This window comes from Penicillium concentricum (assembly GCF_028827145.1).
Source record: "Penicillium concentricum strain IBT 3081 chromosome Unknown utg000001l_segment0_segment0, whole genome shotgun sequence".
NCBI lineage: Eukaryota > Fungi > Ascomycota > Eurotiomycetes > Eurotiales > Aspergillaceae > Penicillium > Penicillium concentricum.
The window spans coordinates 8,512,486-8,537,294 of NW_026622754.1; the positions used below are offsets into that span (position 1 = coordinate 8,512,486).

Consider the following 24,809-nt stretch of genomic DNA (forward strand, 5'->3'; position numbering starts at 1 on the left):
TGAAGCTGCCATGGACACTTAAGCCAGTGCCCATCATGCCAGTTCAATTTGTGATCGCGAGCAATGTCTGCGGGCAATGGCACCTGCGATCCGCGAGGTCACCCGGACACTTATCGAGGACGGCACCACTTTTGTGAATGTCGTTACTCTGGAGAATACCAAGCCATGGCCAACCTTGAACTTGGTTACATACACAGCGGCGAATCCATACACGACTGTCATTCGGGTCATCGATGCAGGACCAACTCCTGCGCCTGAGAAACCCCATCCGGTCCAAAGCAGAGAACTCTCAGACGGAAAGAAAGGCGCAATAGCGGGGTCTATTCTCGGAATTGTGGTCTTTCTACTGCTCCTATACTATCTATATATATGTCGCTTGCAGTGGGGGATGTCAATTCCACGATCGGGGAAACTTCCACTTGACCCGAAAGATCCCGCAGCTTCAGACCCGGCACCTCCAGACCCAACTCCCACTGACGATAAACCGGCGAGGAAAAAAAAGTCTGTTACCATATCGCCTGATCTTCCTCGATATTTCCCTCAATACTCAAGCTCGAAGGACGCCAAGCCGATTATTACACCTCTTGTGAGAATAACAACGGAAATGAGCTTGCGGACTGGGCTCCAGACAAGAGAAGGAAGATTGGGACAACCAGTTCGCTTCATGATTCGAGAACGGGAGAAACCGCCGAGGGTGAAGAAGCGCCGGAGACATAGGCGTCGAAGCAAATACAAACGGCGCGAAGATTGATATGCATTGATGGGGTGTCTCTAATCCAAGATGGGAGTTTGGAATTTGAGAGAGGCAGGTTATATCTATCCATTTTGACTTTCCCATCTATCCAGACATGGTCTTTATGTACATTAATCTATACCATTATACGGAGTACATATCCCCCTGAATCTATTTCTACCTACCTCTAGGTAGATAGGCTCTAACCAGTCAACGAGGTCATCAAATAACTATCAAAAGATTATCCAATGGAGTCTCAGAAAGAAGAATTCCAGACCCAATCGACGATCGGAAACCAGGAAGTGTGGTTAAGACGATCAGTATTGCAAACTAACAGAGAATTGAAGGAGAGAACCTTCAAACAGAGACGGAGGAAGGAGAAGCCTTCACCCCCCATAAACAAGCAACACCCAGCCCAAAAATCAGATGCCAACAGTACTCTAGTTAGGCCAGGGTTTTGCTGAGTACCGTCTGCACTTTGTGAAAGTCCGGCCACTCCGACAGCTTCTTGATCTTTGTTCCATCCTCTGTCATGGTAAGCACGAAGACATAGTCAGTACCATATGGACCGGCTTCTAATTCGCCCTTGCTGCTGCAAAGCATCGTGACTGTCCTTTTCTCTTCATCTGTGAACATCTCGTTGATGCTAATCTTGAACCATTTCAAAAGCTTGAAGAAGCCTGCGGCTCTATCGTATGTTCGGAATCTGGAACTAGTGTTAGTATAACCATTTTTTTTTTCAGTGCGCCTACAACTTACTGTTCCCTAGTCATTGGGAAAACCCCCTCAACATCTGGGTGGAGAGTGTAATGGATGTCATCAGTCCACCGCGATACGACATTGTCTAGCGAACGGCTTTCTAGATCCGAGATCCAGCCGGCAGCGGTTTCTTCGAGAGTTAATTTGAGAGACATGATGAGGAGCGTGGAAGATTGTGTTGTGAAGAAAAGTTGAATGGCAGTTTTATCTCTACCTCAACTTTATATACAACATACTCGGTACTTGGCGTTTGATATTTTACCGAGGTTTGCCCGAGTCACTCGGGGCGTCATCGATCCGCTTGCCGTCTCGGCTAGCCTGGGTTCCCCGCCCCGGCGAACTGCTCCCCGTCCCGAGCGTTTTATAGATATATAGATCTACTAAATACTCGTACTTTGTCAAAGTGGTATAAAAGGTTGAATAGGAAGTAGGGATGATTCGTGGTAAGAACGCCTGGGAACCTTTCCCTGGCCACCCGGCGAGGTGCTAGCAGAGACGCAGATACAGAGCTTTTACGTTATACTCGATAAATCATTGGTTGACTTTTGAACGTATGTTTCTTCACTAATATATCATCCAAATGGCTAAGAAGACACAGGTGACAAATCAGGATATGCCGAAGAAGCACCCTATAGAATCTCTTGAAGCAACAATATGTACATAAAACACAAGGACCGCGTTGGGCAGGTGGAAATTTTCTGATTATTAGGAACGTACCATCGAAAACCGACTTCTTTAGACTACCGGTTTCCATCTTATGAGATATGAGCATAAATTGCGGTCAACAACAGAGCCTCCATTTTGTTCAATAAGACATATGGATTGTAGGGATGATATGAAAACAAAATTAACTAAAGGACTTGTAGCTTTCGTAATTGAAAGCAATTTGACTGATTGCGCTGAACTGCTGTTCCGGGTCTGCCTGATGTGGCAGATATTGAGTCCTCGACCAGAAAGAAATGGGAGGATCTCTAGGTCTAACGACTGTATGTACTAAACCTCCATATATATGCGTCGAAATATTCCTGTTCCGGATCTGCCTACATGATATTATAAAGTGGAGAAAACTTGTTTCATATGTATTCTAAAGCCTTTATAGCCCGTGGAATATGTTTTGAGAGTATACATACGTACGTTACATAACAGTCACGATAGTAACCTTGGAAGCATCCTGTGCTTACTGTTGACAAATATGACGCACAATCTTTACAATACCTTCCATTTCGTTCGATCGATTGCTCGAGGTGCTATCATATAAAAGAGAACGAAGCACGGTTGACACTCTGAAGCTGCGTTTCCTTCTTTACACTAAGTAAGAGACTAATGACAGCGCATTTGCATGTGGTCGGACAGCCCAGGGCGTGATAGGGCGTCACCACCTGACGCTTAAGTCTTTCGAAAGGCCGAAAGAGCCGATCAGTGTTTTAATTCGAGAGCCACGGCTCATTGAATTTGTCAATTACAAAATATGATTGAAGTGATAAATCTGATGGAAATTTTGATTCCACTATATCACTAACCGAAGCCATAATCTGTGTCCATATGTACTAGATCCCATGACATGTAGAATCCGGTCGTGCCCGAGTCCTTTGAAGGGAGACAAAGCATCCACTTTAAGTAGGTGCGTACTCCTACCTGAAGGGAATGTAAATAAATATTATCAAGGGAAAGTGCAATAACATGTAGGATGAGCAGGGAAGGTGCATTGGAGGGCCGTCTATTCTTGGAAGGTACATGGGTATAAACCCCCCCCCCCCCCCCCCCCCCCCTCGCCCGCCACTCTTCCTTTTCTTTTCTTCCTCTCACCAACCCTCTCGACCGCCATCACCCCGAAGCCCATAAGAGCCAGCGTAGGCAGAGGGTCCCCATATAACAAAGGGAATAATAAATGACAATCTGGAGGACACAAGGAATCTAGGAGGAAATTGGAGCATGGTTAATTACATATAGTTATCCCATGGCAGCCTGCATATCTTGGCTAGTTTGCAACGGCCAGTTGGCGCTGTAATGTGTTGTGCATAATTCGGGACTCTGTTTGTCAACTCTATCCAGACTATCCAGATATAATTTTGTGTACATTGATTTATACTATTATGCAGGGTACATATATCCCCCTGAATCTGCGTTCTTTTCCCTATATAAGCTCCAACCAGTCAAAGTCTCGGGATCAGCAATTCGGGGAGTGGAGTCTCTCGGAGTTGACCTTCTTCATTTCGGTGTTGGACACGACGAATTCGGTAATATGGCCGATCCCATCAACTCAACAAAACTAAACCCAACTTTAATTCTCCATTCAAACCTCGGCTATTACTATATTAGGCAAGTTTCTAGAAACAAAAGATCTGATCCGTCATCTTTGCGACCACTCCTGGCTTGGCAAAGCCTAGCGCAACCAAATTCTTCTTAGTGGCATTGACCATTCCGGGCGGCCCACATATCATCACCTTAGTGTCTGGCGATGGCGTAGGGAGCTGCTCCGCCAGAACCGTCTGGTCCACGTACCCAGATCCATAGGTCCAGCCCTCCGGCGCAGTATCCAGCATATACCACAGCTTGAAGTTCTTCGGGTATTGGCGTGCGAATCGTTCAAGCTCCTCGCGCAAGAGAATGTCAGACTCGCTGCGGTTCGCGTACACCAGACTAACTTCGGTCATGTCGGTGTCGCTCTCACATATTGCCCGGATAAGCTGGTACATGGGTGTGATGCCTGTGCCGCCAGCCACCATACCAATCTTGCGGCAAAGCCCTTTTGTGTAACGCATAGACCCCTTGGGACCGCGGAATTCGACTTCATCGCCCACAGTCAAGCCGGCTAGATATTTCCCGCTTAATAGGCCGTCGGGATAGCATTTGATCACGAGTTCAATACGGCCCCGGTCGATGTTGTTTGAGGTAGGAGTGTATGAGCGAGTGACGGTGGTTCCATCGACAATGGCTCTGATGGCAACGTGTTGGCCAATGGGAAGACCTAACACACCCGTGGCGGTTGGCAAGGCAAAGACGAACCGGTAGACATTTGTGGCTAGTTCGGTCTTTTCAACGAGTGGCAAGTGTCGATATTGTTGCGGTTCGAGGAAACCGCGTGTTAGATGCGGATTGACACGAATCAGTTTCTTTGACTTCATGTGAGGTGGGAAGCGCATGAACCCAGAGTCGATCTTGGTGAATCTGCCCGCCTGTCGGGCTACCATTACTCCCACAGCTGTGGAGATAGCAGAAGCAGCCAAAAAGCCGTTGATGAAGCCTCCATGAGGCAGTCGTAGGTTCTTCAGTGGGTCAGGGATCAGTTGGGAGATGACTCTCAGGCTGTTTGTGAGATTGTTGTTTGCGCTGAAAATGTAAAAGACTGGGATCAGTCCACCCAGAGTATAGGCGATCGTTTTGATGGTTGATGATGAGGAACGGGCTTTTTCAGGTGCTTTTTGGGAGACCACGCGAACTGCCTTCGGCCGGACGTACTGATGGGCATTCTTCAAAGTCCCCACCAGGAATGGCTGCATGATCTCGCGGGCGTCTTCAGAATGCCCAACATCCTCATAGGCTGCTGTGGCATCTGTGCCGGCTACCTCGATGAGAGCGTCTGCGCCACCAGGGTGATCTTGCAGATATTCTGTGAGATCAAAGACTGTTACAATGTTAGTGACGTCTTCATGATTCTCTTAAAGGATTATTACCTTGTCCGTGAATGATCATCCAGATATCACCCTTGGTGTTATGTGCTGCCACATCTTTCAATGTATACTCTGGCAGCTCGACATCTGCCTTCCACTGAGCCTTCAGTTCTTTTGTTTCTGGAAAAGACATTTTGAATGAATGATTTGGAAAAATCCAAAAGGACGGAGACTTAATTTAATATCGCGAAAAGTACTGGAATATGAAATTATCGCAATTATCGCAATAACCCACTCAGTACTTCCAATGTATACATAAAACTGACCTATTAGCAAGCAGGAATTCAAAATGCCTCGGTATCTCGAAGGAAAAAAAAAACACTATCTTCTCGGTGGGTCTGAGACGGGACATTTGCGCCATGCCGTCAGCCACGGAGAGGCCGAAACAACGTCCACTCTACTATTTCTGCAATCTGAGGTGGATCTTCTCTGGATCCTAACTAAGAGAAATATTTTAAACCGAGGCTCTCAGAGATACTCATCTTCTATTATGAAATGAAAAAGAATCGGGACGCGCTTTCATGAATAGTGGAGTCAACTATGCAGTTTCAAATGGCCTAGATAATTAGATTGTTATAAATGTGAGCTGGCCCTTCAAGAGAGGAAGAATAGGTTATTATTTTCACCTCCATTTCACAATGATTGCCAAAAATTTCTACCTACTGGGCGAGGCTATCACCTCAGCTCGCCCAATCGAGGTGGAGACAACAGTCGACTACAAAGGCCTTCAGCTTCTCATTGCTGGTCAATTTGCCATCGTTGAGCCAAATGGTAAGCTTTTATCTCATTCCCGCTGATATAATTCTAACTCGCAAATCAGGCATCGGATTTCAGTCAGAGGACTCGATGTTGTCCACTCCCACGGACATCCTTGCCAATGAAGAACCTATCGCCATATCAATAGATGGCAAGGCAGTACGGGAGATCCCTGGTCCCAAGGGACTGCCATTCGTGGGAAACTTCTTCGAAGTCTACCCCGATCACCTAGGAAACCACCAGCGTCTGTTTGACCAATATGGACCCATCATTCAAACCACCAACATGGGCCGGACAGTCTACCACACAAATGACCCCGAGCTATCGGCCATTGTCTTTGCTGAATCCGATTTCTTTACTAAGAAAATCAACGAGGCACACCCTTTATACCCGATTAAGAACCAACAGGCTGGTGTGTTTTTAGGTGACACCGATACACCTGAATGGCGTGCGGCACACAAGTTCCTCCCACCAGCACTAGGACCAAAAGCAGTGCGCCACTACGCTCCCACTATGCAAGAAACCGTCGAGGATGCATTTAGTGTGTTCGACGAGCTAGACGAACGCGGCGAGGCTTGGAACGTCTACCCGTATATGCTCAAGCTCGGTGCGCAGGCCGTGGGTAAGCTGGTTCTCGGTATGGACTTTAAGCATTTCTCGGCTGTGGATGCGCCGCCTCATGAACTTGTCTACCGGATCGCCGAGTCGTTGGAGCTGAACAAAAAGGTGACCGCCCGTGGTGATTGGTACGCCAAACTGCCGTTCGGTGACCCGAAGCGCCTACGGGATGCTCGTCATCGTATCATTGAGATGGTAAACGAGTCAATTCAAAGTGCTTCTCGCAATGGCGTCGAGGATCTCCCGTTGCAGGATGCTGCATTGAAGGCCTCTAACATGATTGGTATGTGCAATAACCAGAAGTTGGAAAGCCCGAGCTAACGTTCCGGGAGATTATATTATTCGTGCCACCGATAACAAGGGTGAGAAATTGCCCAAGACAAGTCTGATGGAGGCACTAGTCGTAGCCACCGGAGCTGGTTTTACGACTACTAGCTCATTGCTATCGTGGCTGCTTTATTCGATAGTCAACTACCCCGGTATGCAGGAGAGACTCCTACAGGAGCTGATTGACAATGACATCGACGCCGATACTCCAATGACCGCAGATCTGACAGACCGTCTGACCTTCTTGGACAAATTCATCAAAGAAACCCAACGTCGTCATAATCCCTCATATCAGCCTGCGCGCACTGCTAAGGTCGATATGATTCTTCCAGGCGGATACAAGCTCCCCGAAGACTCCATCATTATCCCTGCCCTTCATCACATACACAACAATCCAGCGGTCTGGTCTAACCCAGCACGGTTTGACCCGGATCGTTGGGATACGGCCGAAGTCAAGAACCGCCACAAGACTGCGTATATTCCTTTTGCTGCTGGGCCGCGTATGTGCATTGGGTTCAACTTTGCCTTGCAGGAAGTCAAAGTGTTCTTGCCCAAGTTGTTGTACCGGTATAAGTTCACGAGAGAGAATGATGGACCGGTCGAGTATGATCCCATGTTCCAGTTGATTCGCCCTACCAATCTGTACGTGCGGGCGGAACGACGAGTGAAATGGCCTCCCAAGACTGAAGAATCATAGCTGTAATTGAGAACATTTGTATGTAATTTGTTTTTATATCCAAAAATAGAGATCTCCTAAAAAAGCTTAGCTCCGGCCCGAACTCCGAGTCATTTACCCCGAGGTCGGAGTTATGAGGTGATTGGTGACCCGCGTCTCAACTTTCTTTCTTCAATCTATCTGATAATCTGATCATGGAGAATCAATCGCGACCGGCGCGCTACATGGCCCATGTTCTCGATGAGCTGGGCTTAATCACCATGTGGCGCTCGTCGCTCGACGTGAAGCTTCTCTGCGCGCAACGCTTCGTGCGCCTCTTCGCGTATGGTGGATCAACCTTGATTCTGGCATCGTATCTGTCGGCCATGGGGATTTCAGATGATCGCATTGGCTTATTTATGACCCTGACGTTGGTCGGAGATGTGGTGATTAGCTTCTTCCTCACCCTATTTGCCGATTCTATGGGCCGTAAGGCGGTGTTGTCGCTCGGATCGATCCTCATGGCTGGCAGCGGAATCATTTTCGCACTGTTTGAGAACTTTTGGATTTTACTGGCAGCTGCAGTCTTCGGTGTCATTAGTCCGAGGTTTGTCTTTTTTTTTTATTTTTCGTTTTTTCCGTTCTATTTTTATCTAACCTAATTTCTTAGTGGAAATGAAATTGGTCCGTTCCGCGCCGTCGAGGAATCCACTTTGGCTCATCTCACACCGCATGAGCTTTTGAGTGATGTTTTTGCTTGGTATTCCTTGATTGGAACTGCTGGCTCGGCCACAGGCATGCTTGTCTGTGGTTGGATTATCAATTCTCTCGAGTCAATTCATGGATGGGCCTTCATTCCCGCCTGTCGCATCATTTTCTTCGTCTATGCCGGTGTTGGAGTCGTTAAGCTAATCTTCACTTTGGGTCTGAGTGGCAAAGTCGAGGTCCAGAAAGAAGAGCCACAAGAGCAGAGCTCCGAAACCCAACCGCTGCTGATAGAGCCAGTCGAGCGGGATGTCGAGCCGACCCCGAAGAAGAAGGGGCTGTTTCCGTCTATCGAAAAGGACCTGTGGTCGCTGGTTATCCGTCTCTTCATCCTATTTGGATTAGACTCATTTGCGTCTGGATTGGCTTCACTGTGAGTACGATCCCAACTCTCGCCGGCTGCAATGCTAATTTGTCAGGTCCTGGATGACCTACTTCTTCAAGGGCAAGTTCAATCTGCCTGAAGGTGAACTCGGTACTATTTTCTTTACGACAAATATCATCTCCGCGGTATCCATGCTCGTCGCCTCGTCCCTCGCCAAACGAATTGGTAATGTCAAGGTAAGATATTCTTACTCGCCCAGCTGAGCGACATCTAACTTGTTGATAGACTATGGTATTCACACATTTGCCGTCGGCGATCTGCCTGGCTCTCATCTCCGTCCCATCTAGCCTGCCCCTGGCACTGACCTTCTTGGTTCTGCGAGCCTGCTCCCAGAACATGGATGTGGCGCCTCGCTCCGCATTCCTTGCTGCGGCTCTGCCGGCAGACAAGCGCACTGCTATCATGGGATCGGTGAATGTCGTCAAGACTACCGCCCAGAGTATGGGTCCTTTGTTAACTGGTATCTTGTCGCGCAATGGCCATTTCGGTGTGTCCTTCATTATTGCAGGATGCTTGAAAGTGATTTATGATCTTGGCATGCTGTTCAGCTTTGCTGGGAAGGAGGCTGCCCGTCGCAAGCAGGCAGCCCAAGACGCCGATGAAGAGACAAGTTAGAGTATTTGGAAACCAGGGGAGAGGCTTGTTGATTCATGTAGACCATAGATCGTCTTACTGTTTGGGAGTCGCATCTAATCTTTCTCAACCTACAATGCTGTTAATGTAAATGGTCATATTGGAAAATCTCCAAATATAATAATTGACTTTTGATTCATCTAGTATACACACATGATTCCAATTTTTCAAACATAAACCCAATGCACAGAAGATATACAATCTAAATCTAAATCTAAACAAACCGAGCAGCCCGGTTTCGCAAAACAGACAAACGCCGACGTGACATCGCAGTGTGATTGCCCGGGGCAGTACCATTGTGATGCAGCGTAACATTCGAGTGAATAGAATGATGCTTGCCAGTGACGATATGCGAAGTCTTATTCTTCAACAACTCCATCACCTGATGAACAATCCGGTCGCTCTCCGCATGACCGGCATTATTAACACGGCTTTCCTGCACCGGCTCACGTTGGTTATGCGTAACCTGGGACAAACGCCAAGAATCCGAGTTCGACCCAGGCATCTGGATATTATTGATATCCTCGACAGAAGTCTGTTTCTCAGTTCGCGCAGGCACTTCGGGCTGAGCAGTAGGCGTAGACTGCTTGGTAGCTGCTTGCTTGTTCTCATTTGTCCCCTGTGTGGGGGTGTTCTCATCGTGGATAGGACTATCGCTGTCGCAAACAAGATTCACCCAGACTTGGGTGTAAGTAATCTGGCGCACCGCGCACTGGCTGACTTCGACGCCATCTCGAATCTCTTTGGTGATCAGGGGCGGGTCGATGCATCCTGGGACCTCGTGTACGGTGATGTTGCAGCCGCTGCCGCCTTCTAGGAAGGGTAGATCGTGGTTATGGGCGAGGAGCTCTGCGTCGACGGAGATAGCGCTAACGAGGCTGCGCTCGGAAGACGGGACTGGGAAGTTTTGCAGCTGCCCACGGTGATGTCTTGGGATGGGCCGGATTCTTGGTAGTTTTCGTATGTGTCGAGTTTGCTGAATGGCTCGCCAGGGCAGTTTGGATAGAAGTGTGTCCAGACACGAGCGATGGTTTGGGCGTGGACTGTACTTGATAGCAGGGATAGGGAGATAAGTGATGTGGTGAGGGCATGCATGATTGCTGGGATTTTTGATATTCGTAAAGTTGTAGTTTTTGTTGATCTGATTGAATTGTGTGATGGCAAAGCATATCCAGAAAGACGCTCATCCCTTATTATATACGAAGTATTACCTATTACCTTTCTCATTATTGCCGCTACGGTAATGAGATGGCGGGGATGAGTGACTGGAATGACTATGATGTTGGACTTGAAACGCGTCTAAAATTCAAAGGAGCTTTGCATCATGCTCAGGGGCTGGCAAGTGTCATTAAATATAATCTTCTCTCAATCGGTTGGCTGGTTGCACATTCCAGTCCCAAGGTGTCCATATGATGTCGATCTAGGATCGTGCGTGGTATGTGGGTACTCCCTATACATTCCAATGAACGGCTGTGCGCCTCTTAAAAGGCTTGGAAATGCTTTATAATCACCGATACTGTCACCCTATTTGTGGGTTTTACCTAGACAGGTGGCATGTTAAAAGACATGGGTGACAGTAATGTATGAGGTTGGCCGGTGATCATTCCGCGGACATTTTTATTGGCTCTAACAACCTCGCTTGACACCCTGCCCAGGTGTTGATACTACTACATTAAACAGCTTGCTATTAACATTGCGCCTATGTTATCGAAATCTAACCGAGAGCTCATGCTTAAAAAGTGGTTTGAGTTTATAGATGTTGTACACACAGCAAAGTGACCACCACTCAAGTACAATTATTGTAAGGTCCCCCCAAAGACAAATATTTGAGCATAATTACAGACCTAGCTTAAACCCACCCCAGCTAAGAGTGGAGAAAACCCCTGCGGGATCATAAGAAGACCTGATTTTTCTCATACGAGCGACATTCTCACTTGGGAAACCCGCGTACGGATCTTGCCACTCACCAGCATCTCCCATATAGATGAACTCGGAAGCAAGCCCTAGCTCTTTGTTGAAACCGTGAAGGTGCTCGACCAATTGACGAGACCAAGCCTCCATGCGAATATCGTCCTGGGCTAGGGCCCAGCCGGTACTGAATTGCCAGACTGTAGAACAATGGTTAGTCTAAGCAGCAAAACCGAAGCAAATCTGGAAGAAATTACTAATAAGAGGTTCTTCTTCGAGACCCCAAACGTTGCCAACACCGTTGGTCTTGGCCACGCGGACTGAAGCCGGGGAAATGACGTTCGTAACAAAAGTTGGGTAAAGGCCCTGAACATCGGCGATGCTGTCGACTGCGGCTTTCCAAGCCTTGTAAATCAAATAAAGAACCTTCGCGTCTGGTTTCATTGTCCTGTGAGAAAATTGGACGCTAAATAATTAGTGAACTGAATATTCCAATATAGTCAAGATTACATACCGCATCATCTGCTTAGGGGAGTCAAGGGTCTCAGCCCACGGCTTCATAGTAGTGACATTATGAATTCTTTGAGTTGCTGGAATCTTGGTGAAGTTGGCAAACTGAGACGGGGGGTTACTGATACCCTCCTGGACACCGAGGATAGAGCCTTGTGCCATCTTGGTAGTCGCATTGTAGGTGATAGTTGAGATCATTCCTGCGGCAATGGGATCATTATCGTCCAGCTTAGCCGCCTCGCAGACCGCAGAAAGATACTCGGGAATGTTTGTCTCGTTGAAAATCTGAATAGTGGTGCTGACCCTAGGAACAGCATAAGTCTTCAGTTCAAATCTGGTGACAATTCCAAAGTTGTTCGCGCCACCCTTCAAGGCCCAGAAAAGATCGCTGTGCGAAGACTTGTTGACAGTGATTTGAGCGCCGTTTCCAAGAACGACATCATAGGTGATCACATTGTCCATGGCGTATCCGTACTTGTTGTTGAAGTAGTGGAAACCACCGATAAGACTGAGTCCGGGAACACCAATGGTCTTCATACGGCCACCAATGCAGACACGGCCATGGGGCTCAAGTGCTGAATACACCTGGTACCAATTGAGGCCAGGGCCAACATCCACGGTATCTCTCTTCACATTGATGGAGTTGAGATTCGACAGAGCAATCAGAACTCCCGCATCAATGTTGTTCGATCCAGGATACTGTTGTAGAGTTAGAGAGAGTTAGTGTGTTTCCATTGTTTTTACTGCCATCTCGGGTATAGTCTTACATTCATATGACCTCCACCGCGAACAGCAAAGTGCGCATCGCAGGCACCGATGATCTTGACTGCTTGCGACACTTCAGCAGTAGTATTGGGCACGAAAACACATGCAGGAGAAAGATCCGCCCGGATATCCCAGTAGTTATCGACAGTTTGAGTTGTGTAATTTGCCGAGCCGGGAAGGATCACGCTCTTTGGCATAGACCTAGAAAGCTTTGCGCAAGCACACGAAGCTCCCTTGGGAACTTGAAGAGTGCCGGAAGAAGTGGAGAGAAAGCCCGTCACGGTCGCCGAGGGGTTTGCGCTGCTCGAGTTGGCATACGCAAGGCCCGAAAAGGACAATCCAATGAAGGGAAGGAGAAGCTGCATTTTGATTGTTGCAAAATCAGATCTGTGGTCGATGCTTCTCAAACAATCTTAGGGGACATTCCCGTCTTATAAAAGTTTGTGATTCTTCTGTTCTTGTTTTCTTGCCATTCGTGCCAATAACAGTTTCAGTTCGGTTGAGGCAGCCTTCAAACCAGCCCTTTTGGGTGTCCTCTATGACGATCACGGCAGGGGCTCGTTTTCGGGTCACCATTTTGGATACCCCCGATGTGCTCCATATGAGTTAAACAAGGCTGAGTCTTGTTCAGGCAGAAGAATTATTGGCATGTTTAACTATGACTCTAGGCATCTAGATAATTGTAAACTTATCATCTTCACCGAACAAGAACTGCAGGTGCCTGAAGGAGATCGGCAGGCTGGATAATCCGAACCCGAATACGAGAAATAAGGTTACGAATCCGAGAGTTGGTGACCAATCAGAAACCGAAGTTCTACTCTTATTAGGACTTCGGGTTCGGATCTTTGATCTTCAAACATCCACGGTTTTACTGTGCAAAACGGTAGTTTCGAGATTGATCTGTCTTCAATGCCGAAAAACGTGATTTTTAATTGGCAATCTAGATTATATAGTTTTGCGCCAAGGGACAACCTAGATTCTCCACCCAAAATAAGCTTCTAGGGACAAGCCTGTCTAAATCTTCTCGGATTGCAACCCGAGTACGTGAACTCACCAAAATAGATTTTCGGGGCCCAGAATATCTTGCAAAAATCTCGTAGCAATGCAATTGATACACAGATATAAAAGCGTCTGTCAATCTCTACATGAGTTTTGTTATTCACAGTCAATACCTTTCAGATTCGATCCCATTCTTACTATAAATCTCCTTTACTAAATCCAGACCACCAAAGTCATGGCCAACGACTCCACATATACGCTCTATAACTATGACCCGTCGGCAGTTGCGGCGATCATCTTCGTCGTTCTCTTTGGATTAACCACCTTGGTGCACATTTTCCAAATGATCCGGAGCCGATCATGGTTCTTCATTCCTTTCATTATCGGAGGACTCTGTAAGTATACACCCCATTCAAGAACAAATATATAAAGCTAACTTGCTTATAGTTGAAGCTGTCGGTTATGTCGGTCGCTATCTTAACTCGAAAGAAACCCCCAATTGGACAACAGCTCCATATATCATGCAATCACTCTTGCTCCTTGTTGCACCAGCGTTCTTCGCTGCATCCATCTACATGATCCTGGGCCGCTCAATCGTCTCCACCGGCCATGATTCGCTCTCTGTCATCTCAGTCAAGTGGTTGACTAAGATCTTTGTCTGCGGAGATGTGGTTTCGTTCTTCGCCCAATGCGCTGGCGGTGGCTTCCTTTCCTCTGCAAAGACTCAGTCCAAGATTACCCTCGGACAAAACATTATCATTGCCGGTCTTTTCATCCAAATTGCCTTCTTCGGGTTTTTCGTTGTGACTGCTGGCATCTTCCATTACCGGCTCTGGAAGTGTTGTGGTTGCGTTTCCATGTCTTCTATCAGGGTGCCGTGGCAAAAGTGCTTCTTTGTCCTATACACGGCTAGTCTATTCATTATGATTCGGTCTATCTTCCGTGCCATTGAGTATATTACGGGTACGGATGGTCCGCTGATGTCAACGGAGGTGTATCTGTATATCTTTGATGCTGCTCTGATGTTCTTGACTATGGTTACCTTCAATATCTTCTCCCCGAAGACATTGGTGACTCCCCAGTTGGCTACACGTGACGTCGAGTCTCAGGAGAGTAGCAAGGAAATGCTTGATATGAGAAGACCTCGGGAGATGCCTGAGAAATGAATTTGGAAAGGGAAAAAGGGTACCATGGATTATTTTTAGCTTAAACGTTTATTTTGTGGGTCGAGAGCATTTTCGACATGGATTTCGGGTTGGAAGTACAAAAACTCTTTCTCGAGATATTTGAAATAATTTTTGGAAATTAAACACTACATCTTCTCTCTCCGGTTATCCATATATTTTGTTCTGTACAGGCTCAGTCCTGCTAAAGGAGGTTAACATGGGCCCTCGACGGTCGCACAAGAAGTCTAGGAACGGCTGCCAATGGTGTAAAGCCCGCAAAGTAAAAGTGAGTGATCCAAAGAGAATAATATATATCCTTATTTGACACGCTCAAAAGTGCGATGAGACCAGGCCACACTGTAACAATTGCTTCAAACACGGAGTACAATGTCTCTTCAGTGAGAGCGCCCCCGCAGGCTCCAGGCAAATAGGGTCTCCAACTCCCAACAATTCCAGCGCGCCAAGTCCCGTCTCGGGGGAGAACACCCCACTAATGGGCATGGCCGAGATGGCTCTACTTCACCACTTCTCTACATCAACCTGCTATACGATTTCACGCAACCCAATTCTGCAAACAGTATGGCAAACTCGGATCCCGCAAGTTAGCTTCACATCGCCATTCGTATTCCGCGCCATTATCGCTCTTTCCGCGCTGCATCTGGCTCATGTAAAGCCTGAATTTCACGAACATTATGTCTGTCAAGCCGAGCTTCACCATAACACCGCCTTGCAGATGGTAACTGCCATCCTCCCAGACGTGAATAAGGAAAACTGCCAAAGCATATATCTCTTTTCGATCCTGACGTGCATTATCTCCTGCGCCAAGCCGCGCATCAGACACGATTTCTGGGCAAATAGTGATCGAGATATCGAGTGGTTGACCCTCTTTCGTGGCACAACACACATCCTGGCATCGGCAGATGTCTCTCTCAAAACGGGCCTTCTAGCACCGATGTTTGCTATGGGTCACCGCAAGAAGCTGGCTCGGGACGCGAGGTCTGCCACGGCCATGCCGCCGTTCCTTCTGGTCTTGAAACAGCTTTTGCAGGATACAGTCCAGGATTCCAGTGAGTTGCAGTGTTATCACGACTCAATCGATGATATGGCGATGTCATTCGCAACAGTCAACGAAATTGGATCACATAACTGCGAGACTGCTGATATATTTATTTGGTTGTTGAGAGTTTCGGATCAGTATTTTGGATACTTCCAGCAGCGTACGCCTGAAGCGATGGTGATTTTTGCATATTTTTGTGTTGTTATGAAAGAGATGGAATGGGCTTGGTGGATGCAGGGGTTTAGTGTCCATACTATCAGTGGTATATATTATCATTTGGATGAGGAGCATCGTTGCTGGTTGCAGTGGCCTATGCAACAGGTGGGATGGGTTGCTTGAGTTAGTGAAATAACCCAACCTAGATTGGCTATCATTGCTTTCAGAGCAGGCCCTGAAGATGCCAATATGATTGAATTGATAATAAACGTGTAATACCATGTCAGTTTTGAGGTAGAACTTTAGCAAGGGGCTTGGGAGCGGATGTCTTGGCATTGGTTTCTGAACCGAGACTAAAGGCAGATGTATTCTTGTTTAATATATACATAGCTTTCTTTTATAAGTCTACTTATAATTCTCATGCATTTCTTGGCTCAAGTTCACCATCACTTTTCCTCAACAGGATGTTTTTGTAAACTTTCATACCACTGGATCATAGATCCTATCATGAAAGCCACCGAGCCCCAAAATGTAGCGAGCGAAGACTGATAATTCGCGCCAGAGTTGTCACTCGCCGGCCCCAGTGCACCACAAAGAGTAAACCCAATACTGCCAATCAAATTCCAAAGCCCAATGTGCCATCCCAGAACATGCCAAGCAGGAAGATACCACTTTGACTGCGTCTCAAGCATGTACATCCATGAACTTATAGTGAACCCCAACCCACCAAGAGTAGTGGTACCCCAGTAGAGGCCATCAAGGAGTCCCTTGCTCATATGGTTAAAGACACCAGGAACGCCGACAATTGCACCAATATAGAAAATCGTTGCGCTTATAAATAATATAAAAGAAGCTAGAAAGCCAATTTCATGAAAATAATGCTTGCGCAATTCCGACATTGACGGAATCCATCGGAATGTCCTGCCTTCTGTCGATGAAGTAACGTAACCAGTCTCATCCCGATGAGACTGGACATTGTCGATGGCATGATGATGGTGCTTCTCCCGGAGAAATGATTTCCGATTCGCTTGATGATGCTCACACTGCGAGACCTTCGGCTTGAGCTCTTTCATTGCATGGTGAGGAATTCCACCCTCGATAGACTTCTCGACAACAGTCTCAAGCGCCCAGCCAAAACATCCTGTATGGTTGGTATTGAAAGCTTCAAGCATCAGCAGTATACCTCCGATTTCGAAGATTGTCGCGCCGACGAACCCCGTCCAACCGCCGGCAACTTCAATCTCACCGCGAAACTCGGTCTTCTTGTCTGCGAGCGGTAACCACACGAAGAATCCATTGACGATGAAGACTGCGGATCCGATAGTGAAGCTCATGGCGACGAGATACGACACGTCCCAATAAGGGACGTAGGTCACCATTTGGAGAAAGATCTTGGCTACCGCCGAGAAGGACCGCGTCAATTGCGGTGGTGTAACCCCCGTTTCATGGGGTAATGCCTCTGTATCGACGCGAATGGCATGTCGGCCTTTTCTGTTGTCGCGAGATCGCCAAAGACGCTCGATTTGTGGAGGAGGACGAGCCTCTTCTGGGTGTTGGATTGGTTGATAGTGCGCCGCGGTGGGATTTAGGAAGGATATTGGGCCGGTGACACGAGTCTCGTCTAATCGAAAGCCAGGATAACCTCGAGGTCTGCGACCGGTCTGGAAATGTGAATGCCGCGTCATATTGGCCGGGGCCGAGGTGAGATTGAGTCTTTGAGCCCCTAGGAACACATTTTGAGGATGACTCGATGCGTGTGAGTTTTTTTTTTTGGATGATCTCCTTTGGAGTAACCGCGGAAAGTGCGATGTTCAATCCGTGTGCGTTCCGTACATGAAGAGGTCGACGTCAGCGCTATGTAGATATGCGGTAAATTAAAAGCGACGTGCCTCGACTCCCGAAATAGTAACCACACCTAGGTAGATGTGTCACTTTGTACAATCACGCTGAAAGGCGGTAATGAGTATTATGTACGTGTGATAGCAGAATGTAAGTGTCATTGAGTGTATGCATGCTACACTGTATATATTGGTCCATGGTTACCCCGGGTCCCGAGCCCAGTGACGATGTTCATTGGGTGAGGAAGAATAATATTGCCAGAGCTTGACCGCCTTCCTACCCGAAAGACGGAGTAATGGTTTCTCTGATACCTTGCTGTCCTATCTCGTGGATACCTAAGGCACCAAGGCTTCACCACCACAACAACCCTAAAAATACGAAGTCTATAATATGCCCTCTGGTATACCTAGGATTTTTGGATACTCTCATACCTGATTCATCATTGGCTCATTGAATTGGAATCTCTATCAGTATTACAGTAAAATTGTGACGTAAAAGCCGGTAGATAACGTTGTTTACGGCCCCACTGTAAATTGGAAAAACGAACGTTCTACTCCCGAGGTCCGTACTCCGTAGATAAGACAATCTTCTGGAGAAGCTGGAGGTCCACAATGCTGTTGATAAGCCATTAACCAATTGCACCAGATGTTGCGCCTACACCTTCCAGCTCAGTTCTTAGGCAAGCCATTCTTAACAGTGCGTGAGGGGAGCTACTGCGACTGCGAATATACAGCTCTTCCGTATAGAAATGATCACACCTATATTTCAATTCGGGGCTTCAACTTTGGTCAGAGGAGGTTACTATACATGAAATCATCTTTCTATACTCTATATCTAAGCACTAATGACTAGGGATTGCCATGTAGCCTCCCACGATTGCCGAGATCCGAACTTGCTCTCAAGATGCAAACCCAAACCCGAACAATTTTGCGAGCTGCTTAGAGCCGTATCCTGCGTAAAGAGCAAGTTGCAGCATTATACGAGCCTTCTGGGGGTTCAAGTCCTGTCCACCGTACATATTTTCAGAGCCGTCTGTCTGGACAAAGCCCCCCATTGTCCTGCTAGAAACCACGACTTGCGTACCGTATTTCTTAACCAACTTCTCAATCTCCTTTGTTCCCGCCTTTGTCCAGCCCCCAGCACCCATACCAGCCAGGACTAAACCCTTTGCTCCACTCTCTACTGCAGACCGAGCCAGCTTCGGGTTGAGTACTTGATGCCCGAATAGGATGTCCACTTCAGGCAATTCAGTTGCCCCCGAGACATTGAAGTACACACGGCCATTGGGCAAGACCGGAGGATAGTAGAACAGCGGCTTTGTATCCAGGAAGAAGCCCAGGTAGCCTTGCTCGTTTGCCTTGAAGGTGTCGAGGGAATTTGAGTGCGTTTTCGTCATGTAGAAGGCGCTCCCGATACGGTCGTTCAGCACAACCATGGCACCACGACCACGTGCCTCGGGGGTGCCCGCAAGAGTGACAGCTTCCAACAGGTTCATGGGTCCATCAGCGCTGATAGCTGTTGCTGGCCGCATAGCACCCACCACGACGACAGGCTTTTCCGTCTTGATAGTCAGGTCAAGGAAGATCGCGGATTCCTCCAAAGTATCAGTTCCATGAGTGACAACGGCTCCCTGGCAATATGGGTCATCCAGAGCATCTTGGATCAGCGATGCCAATTTAAGGAGAATTTCGGGGGTGATGGACCCCGAGTCAACATTAGCGACCTGGACACCTTTGACATTTGAGATATTCCAGAGCTCAGGCACGGCTTGGATAAGGATGTCAACGCCAAGTGCACCGGCGGTGTATCCCGTGGTGGCAGTGTTTGAGGCAGCAGAGCCGGCAATAGTGCCTCCAGTAGCGAAAATGGTGATGTTGGGAAGGCTGCTGTTGAAAGGGGTGTCACGCGCAACCAGGTGATGAGGGAGAGGAGGTAATGTTGGAGCAGCTGCACTGCATCCTAGGTAGGATAGGAAAACAGTCCAGGTTAAAGAAGTACGCATCTTGAGAGACTTGTGTATGGCAAGGTGTACGGTGAGTGACTTGGCTGCTTGGGGAATTTTGTGAGATACGCCGTACCCTTCTTATAGTTAACCTTGGAAGTCAACTGCTTCGTTGATAGCCACCGCTTGGCGATTTTAACTTTGCGATAGGCAACAGAATCACTTGTGGTCGGAGATTCAGCCGTTTACCTAATTCATAACTCGAGTCATAGATACGCTTTAGGGCCATATGAAGAGCCGGCTATGCGCGATAATTTTCTTGCAGACATGGCTACTTCTCCACATGCAGTAGGGTTTACAGGTTAACGTAGAGGTAGCTTCCCCCATTCAAAATCGGGAAGCTACTGGCTGCTTTCCACTTATCGTAGCCTAGTATCTTTGTAGTCACTCGTGGACGTACCGAAGGGCCGACGAAGATGGAATGGGGAACATTCATGGATATCCCCGTTCTTATCCCGATGGGGTCAGTTATCGGCCCATTGCCTTAGCGGATTTTTAGGTTGACTTCATTGGCCAGCATTTGGCTCACTGTTTGGGGTCAGTTTATTAGAAATTATTTTTATTCAGATTGAAATGATACAGAAATCTAGTACGAAATGTAGATAATGACAGCTGGAATTCTTCAAAATATTCATTTTTGATTTGATCGATTCAAATTAAATCACACAAGAGCTTCGTTTTCTTATTGACTTATTTTAGATAGGCAGTAAATTATGTAGGGCTTTAAGGGTTTGTAGCTAATAATCGGGTGAAACGTACAAAATTCGTGGTTGAATGGGCTCTAGGGGGCTATATTCATATCATTTCGGCGCCTAATATCACAATATCGACCCACCCCAAGCCTTCCAATTGCCCCCTCTGCTGACAATATCCGTCGTTAACTCTCGCAATGCTTCCAGCGAAATGAAAGACATCACATGCGTGGCCTTCTCTCTGGATAATCAGATGCCGGCGTCCTCGGACTATGAGCAAAACATCCGACTCTGGGACGTGAAGACTAGTGAAGAGCTCCGAACCAATGGAAACCTTCAAACCTCTAGGAAGAGGTAGTAAACCTTCAGAAGATGGTGTTTTAAAACTATCATATCACTCGTCTTCTCTCCAAATTGTCAAACCGTGGCCTCCGATGACGACGATGGAACTGTCATCCTCGGGGATGTTGAGAAGGGTGAACTAATCTAAGCCTACTACTCAGCAAAGTTCGGTACATACTGCCAAATATATATCACATTTATCATCATATCCACAATAGTGTCAATCATTAATGCTAAACAAAAGAAATCGACAGGTACAACATCACTCATAACCAAAAAACAGTCGCATAAAATATCAGAAGAACATTCCCAACTCAATTTGTACATCGTCGACTTGACAACTTCTGGAGGCAGGACAATGGCCATGGCGATGTCGTCGTGGTCATCCCGACAAAGAGAAGTAGAAGTGAGAAGTCACGTCTGCTTGGACCCGTTCTCACCACTATCATCTCCCCCATCCTCGACGTAGGCCTGATCGCCAGCCTTAGACTCTGTCTCCGTCTCGCCGCCGTCATCATTCTCGTCCTCAGCCGCTTCCGTGTTTGTCCGCTGCAGACTGGCAGGCTTCGTTTTCTGAACCGCCTTGCCCTTATTCCGACTTCTGTCAGGCAGCGACTGCTCCGCCTCACTCCTCAGGTCACTAAAGTCATCGCCAGCCTGCGATGCGCGGGCGCTCTTGTTCAAGTTCCTCCTTGCGCGTGCACGCGCACGACGGATCATCTTATTGTGGTAGTCTTCCTGTTCGAGCTCCGTATCTTCATGAAGGATGCGACGAGCAGCTTCACGCCCAACGACGGGTAGTCGGTCGACACCCTGGACTCCCTCCGGCAGCAACTTGGGGTCCAGAAGGCCGACTTGCACGAGGACGCTGGCTTGGTCCCAGTATACGTGCTCAGAGTAAAGACGCCCGGCGCGCATGCTGACAATACTCACCAGGATGATCTCGACTCGCTTGTTTGTCGGTGGGACACCTGGTAGCATCCATGGTACCTCCTGTGTGTGCTCGTAGCTCACATACAGCTCGTCCACGATGCGGTCGGGTCCTGTGGTACGAGAAAGCAGTCGGAGGCGCATGGACGGAGGGAGTTTGCCGATGAAGTAATGTTCATAGAAATGGCGCAAGGCTTTTTTCCCGATTCCGCCGCTAATTGTTGGCGTATAAGTGACACCGGGGGTTTTATGTTGGACGTAAGCATCCATGGTCTTCCTCACGTTCGACGAGAAAAATTTGCCTAACAAAACATTAGCTCGCTGTCGCTCGATCCTTTTGCGATTGTAACTTACCATCCACATGCTGCTCATATCGTTGCTCGTAATCCGGATCCCTGGAATATCCTTTCCGCAGGACCTTCAAAGTCCGCGTCCAGGCTAGATCCGCGGACAGATGATCATATTCCTCCAGATCGGTCTCCGCAAACCCGGGCTCGGCATTATCATACGTAAACGCCGGGTACGCCAGCTCCAAACGCTCACCAGTTCCGATACCAGCATTGATCGGCCGGTTCTGGCGGCGTTTCTTTCCTTGCAAGCCAAGCGCGGCGGGCTGAACAAGTACGTCCACAGTTTCGCCTGCCAAGTGCACGAGGACCTGGAGGGAGAGTGGGAATCGCGATCGCGTATCAGGGATCAGGCTGGGGTAGTAGGCGACCAGGGCGCAGAGTCGACTGGCGTTGATGGAGTTGAGATAGTAGTCGAGACAGAAGTCCGCGGCGTCGCCATAGGCTAAGAATGGGGTCAGTCAAGTCAGTCCATCACTCTTTATGATGTTTAGAGAGAGTTCTCTGCCTACCGATCACACCGTAGTTTTCGCCTACACCGAGACCATCCTTTACAGACTGCAGCCGGCGAGCGTACTCTTTTCCTCCGCCGTTGTACGGGAGGTATACGACGTCGAATCCTTCCTCTTGCCAGTTCTTGATGATCTCCATATCGAAATCTTCGGCCTCGGCTGTGATGCATAGTCGCGCATTATTGTTGCCATTGCTGTAAAGAAACCCGCCGCTGCTCAGGCCAGGGGCACTAATTGATATGTTGGCCATGCTGGTTGTGTTCTTTGTGGTTTTCGAAGGTTCTGTGATTATCACTGCTCGGCTGATTATTTGAATGTCAACTAAAGAACATGCTATGCAAGGAGTTCAAAATCGATAATATACGGAGTAGAGCAGGTTAAAATAAAAAGAGTGAGCCCATGGTACCTTAGTTGAACAATATGGGTCCTACGTCATTGGCGTCTACGTCATACCGAATATCCGTGGAACATGGCTTTTTTATATTAAAGTCTTGGCGACAAGAACAATTTGATTTGTATTTCTCCTTCCAACCATCTGACCTTTCGGCCATCTTCTGTGGGCTTGCAAGCTGCATATGAAGGTAACATTGTTGCTGTTCAAATGACGAAGGCCTGGGTTCCTGTCATGTATGCGTGGCATGTTCCTTTTACCGAACAATCAATCTTAATTTCCCTTTAGGCCTGGAGAATGGGGATCTGTAGGATGGTACTGGCTTGACAGATATGTAAGAAGGTACCATTGTTGTAGTCAATCATAATGAGAGACCTCGACTACCCTCAACGTTGACAAGTCTCGAGTGGGGGACCTTCGCGCTCTATGTGGAACGGCTCTCGACAAACCAGAAGCAGCGATAGTTACTATTTTTAGCTATTGCTTCCAATCGGTCCAATGACAATGAGCTACAATCTATAGTTGTACAAACAACAATGATATACGATGTACGATGTATACATCGTAGTCTCTGGTGACAGTGAATTACGCAATGCGGTTTAGCGCGCCTGATTGGGTTTAGTATGCTCATATCCTATACCTTCCTACTGCGCACCCTCATATATAGCTTGACCTGCAAAGAAGCATTTGATATAAGATACTTCCATTTGACTTCCTTCACAAGATCATTGGGGACAAAATTCGATAAACAAAACCCTTCCTGATCTATACCCAAGCACGAGAACTTTGCCATGGATCGCGAAGCAGCTGGATTGGTACTCGGGAGGTAGCCATAATGTCTTTCGGCGGTTAAAGGTCACCCAGTCTAACTTTGATATAAAATTTCCACGTCATCCCCCGGAGAAATGGGAGTGTCCCAATACTCAGGCTGGATATCCAGGTACCCAAAATCAGTGCTTAAATATGAGCCATCTCGAGAGAACATTAATCTCTCGCTATGACCCCCAATTCTCCAGGTCTACTTTTGGCCATTTGCATCAATGTCTAAGAGAGAAAGAAACCTTCTACTCCCATCGACCAAAGAGCAACCGATATATCCGCTGTTGGGAGAGAACTCCAGATTGAAGAACCCCACCGGATGGCATTGAAATGTTTTGTCCAAGGAGCCAGTTGTGGTGTTCCAAATCCTGAGCGTTTGATCTCTTGAACAGGTTGTTAGGAACTGGCTGTTTGGTGAAAATGTTAGATTATCGCAATAGCAATAATCCGAATCATGATCCAGAATATGTTTCAGGCGGAGAGAGCCTGCCACGGTGTCTGCATCCCAAAGCTGAATAGTGCCCCACGAAGTGGAGGCTAACATGCGGATACAGGGAGAGAAGGTCACTTCGCTAGTCCCATACAGCTCGTCTGCAGGGTTCAGGCTCTGAAAGGTTGCAATGGGCTCAATTTTGGACTTGGATATTCTCCACAGTTTGATCTCTTTTTCGGCTGAAATAGAAACGAGAAATTTGCCACTGGGTGCTAAAGCAACGTCGAGTCCAGGGGAACTTGCCAATAGTTGCTTCTGTGATAAACTACCCGTCTTCGGGTACCACAGTGCAACTGTTCCATCATCCAAGCAACAGACCAAGGTCTCGCCATCAGCGGAAAAAGTTAACGAACGGACCCTGCCTGAATGACCCTCGGGATGTTGTTCCGGCTTTGGTATACCTGCACCAACATGCCGGATCTTGACTATCTGGTCTCTAGAGGCAGATGCAAGAAATTGACCGTTGGGGGAGAAAGCCATAGATACTACAGGACCAGAGTGTGCACCAAACGGAGTATGCGGAATACCTGTGGACATATCCAATTGTTGTGTTTTGATGTCTCCAGGCTAGTCAACAGA

General features: G+C 47.6%; 11 protein-coding genes across 11 annotated transcripts; 5 read left to right on the forward strand and 6 right to left on the reverse strand.

Moving 5' to 3' along the window:
• Nucleotides 1–76: 76 nt before the first annotated feature.
• On the forward strand, nt 77–751 carry N7517_003290 (uncharacterized protein; the record flags this gene model as incomplete). Its single annotated transcript, XM_056721020.1, has 1 exon — nt 77–751. The coding sequence occupies one exon, from the start codon at nt 77–79 to the stop codon at nt 749–751; it is 675 nt and encodes a 224-aa protein (XP_056585155.1).
• A 426-nt stretch (nt 752–1,177) lies between these two features.
• On the reverse strand, nt 1,178–1,647 carry N7517_003291 (uncharacterized protein; the record flags this gene model as incomplete). Its single annotated transcript, XM_056721021.1, has 2 exons — nt 1,178–1,439; nt 1,493–1,647. The coding sequence occupies 2 exons, from the start codon at nt 1,645–1,647 to the stop codon at nt 1,178–1,180; spliced, it is 417 nt and encodes a 138-aa protein (XP_056585156.1).
• A 2,172-nt stretch (nt 1,648–3,819) lies between these two features.
• On the reverse strand, nt 3,820–5,296 carry N7517_003292 (putative cytochrome b5 reductase; the record flags this gene model as incomplete). Its single annotated transcript, XM_056721022.1, has 2 exons — nt 3,820–5,117; nt 5,167–5,296. The coding sequence occupies 2 exons, from the start codon at nt 5,294–5,296 to the stop codon at nt 3,820–3,822; spliced, it is 1,428 nt and encodes a 475-aa protein (XP_056585157.1).
• A 505-nt stretch (nt 5,297–5,801) lies between these two features.
• N7517_003293 (cytochrome P450) lies at nt 5,802–7,561 on the forward strand (the record flags this gene model as incomplete). Its single annotated transcript, XM_056721023.1, has 3 exons — nt 5,802–5,934; nt 5,984–6,820; nt 6,870–7,561. 3 exons carry the CDS (start codon nt 5,802–5,804, stop codon nt 7,559–7,561), a joined length of 1,662 nt encoding a protein of 553 aa, XP_056585158.1.
• A 173-nt stretch (nt 7,562–7,734) lies between these two features.
• Nucleotides 7,735–9,284, forward strand: N7517_003294 (putative MFS transporter; the record flags this gene model as incomplete). The annotated part of the gene is made up of 4 exons (XM_056721024.1): nt 7,735–8,126; nt 8,190–8,657; nt 8,704–8,845; nt 8,895–9,284. 4 exons carry the CDS (start codon nt 7,735–7,737, stop codon nt 9,282–9,284), a joined length of 1,392 nt encoding a protein of 463 aa, XP_056585159.1.
• A 403-nt stretch (nt 9,285–9,687) lies between these two features.
• On the forward strand, nt 9,688–10,119 carry N7517_003295 (uncharacterized protein; the record flags this gene model as incomplete). The annotated part of the gene is made up of 1 exon (XM_056721025.1): nt 9,688–10,119. The coding sequence occupies one exon, from the start codon at nt 9,688–9,690 to the stop codon at nt 10,117–10,119; it is 432 nt and encodes a 143-aa protein (XP_056585160.1).
• A 1,019-nt stretch (nt 10,120–11,138) lies between these two features.
• Nucleotides 11,139–12,850, reverse strand: N7517_003296 (FAD-binding oxidoreductase; the record flags this gene model as incomplete). Its single annotated transcript, XM_056721026.1, has 4 exons — nt 11,139–11,410; nt 11,468–11,658; nt 11,725–12,419; nt 12,488–12,850. The coding sequence occupies 4 exons, from the start codon at nt 12,848–12,850 to the stop codon at nt 11,139–11,141; spliced, it is 1,521 nt and encodes a 506-aa protein (XP_056585161.1).
• An 869-nt stretch (nt 12,851–13,719) lies between these two features.
• N7517_003297 (uncharacterized protein) lies at nt 13,720–16,046 on the forward strand (the record flags this gene model as incomplete). Its single annotated transcript, XM_056721027.1, has 3 exons — nt 13,720–13,879; nt 13,932–14,554; nt 14,988–16,046. The coding sequence occupies 3 exons, from the start codon at nt 13,720–13,722 to the stop codon at nt 16,044–16,046; spliced, it is 1,842 nt and encodes a 613-aa protein (XP_056585162.1).
• Nucleotides 16,047–16,309: 263 nt separating this feature from the next.
• Nucleotides 16,310–17,548, reverse strand: N7517_003298 (uncharacterized protein; the record flags this gene model as incomplete). Its single annotated transcript, XM_056721028.1, has 1 exon — nt 16,310–17,548. The coding sequence occupies one exon, from the start codon at nt 17,546–17,548 to the stop codon at nt 16,310–16,312; it is 1,239 nt and encodes a 412-aa protein (XP_056585163.1).
• A 1,052-nt stretch (nt 17,549–18,600) lies between these two features.
• N7517_003299 (uncharacterized protein) lies at nt 18,601–19,704 on the reverse strand (the record flags this gene model as incomplete). The annotated part of the gene is made up of 1 exon (XM_056721029.1): nt 18,601–19,704. The coding sequence occupies one exon, from the start codon at nt 19,702–19,704 to the stop codon at nt 18,601–18,603; it is 1,104 nt and encodes a 367-aa protein (XP_056585164.1).
• A 1,448-nt stretch (nt 19,705–21,152) lies between these two features.
• On the reverse strand, nt 21,153–22,777 carry N7517_003300 (dienelactone hydrolase; the record flags this gene model as incomplete). Its single annotated transcript, XM_056721030.1, has 3 exons — nt 21,153–21,970; nt 22,023–22,460; nt 22,528–22,777. 3 exons carry the CDS (start codon nt 22,775–22,777, stop codon nt 21,153–21,155), a joined length of 1,506 nt encoding a protein of 501 aa, XP_056585165.1.
• Between the last annotated feature and the right edge of the window lie 2,032 nt (nt 22,778–24,809).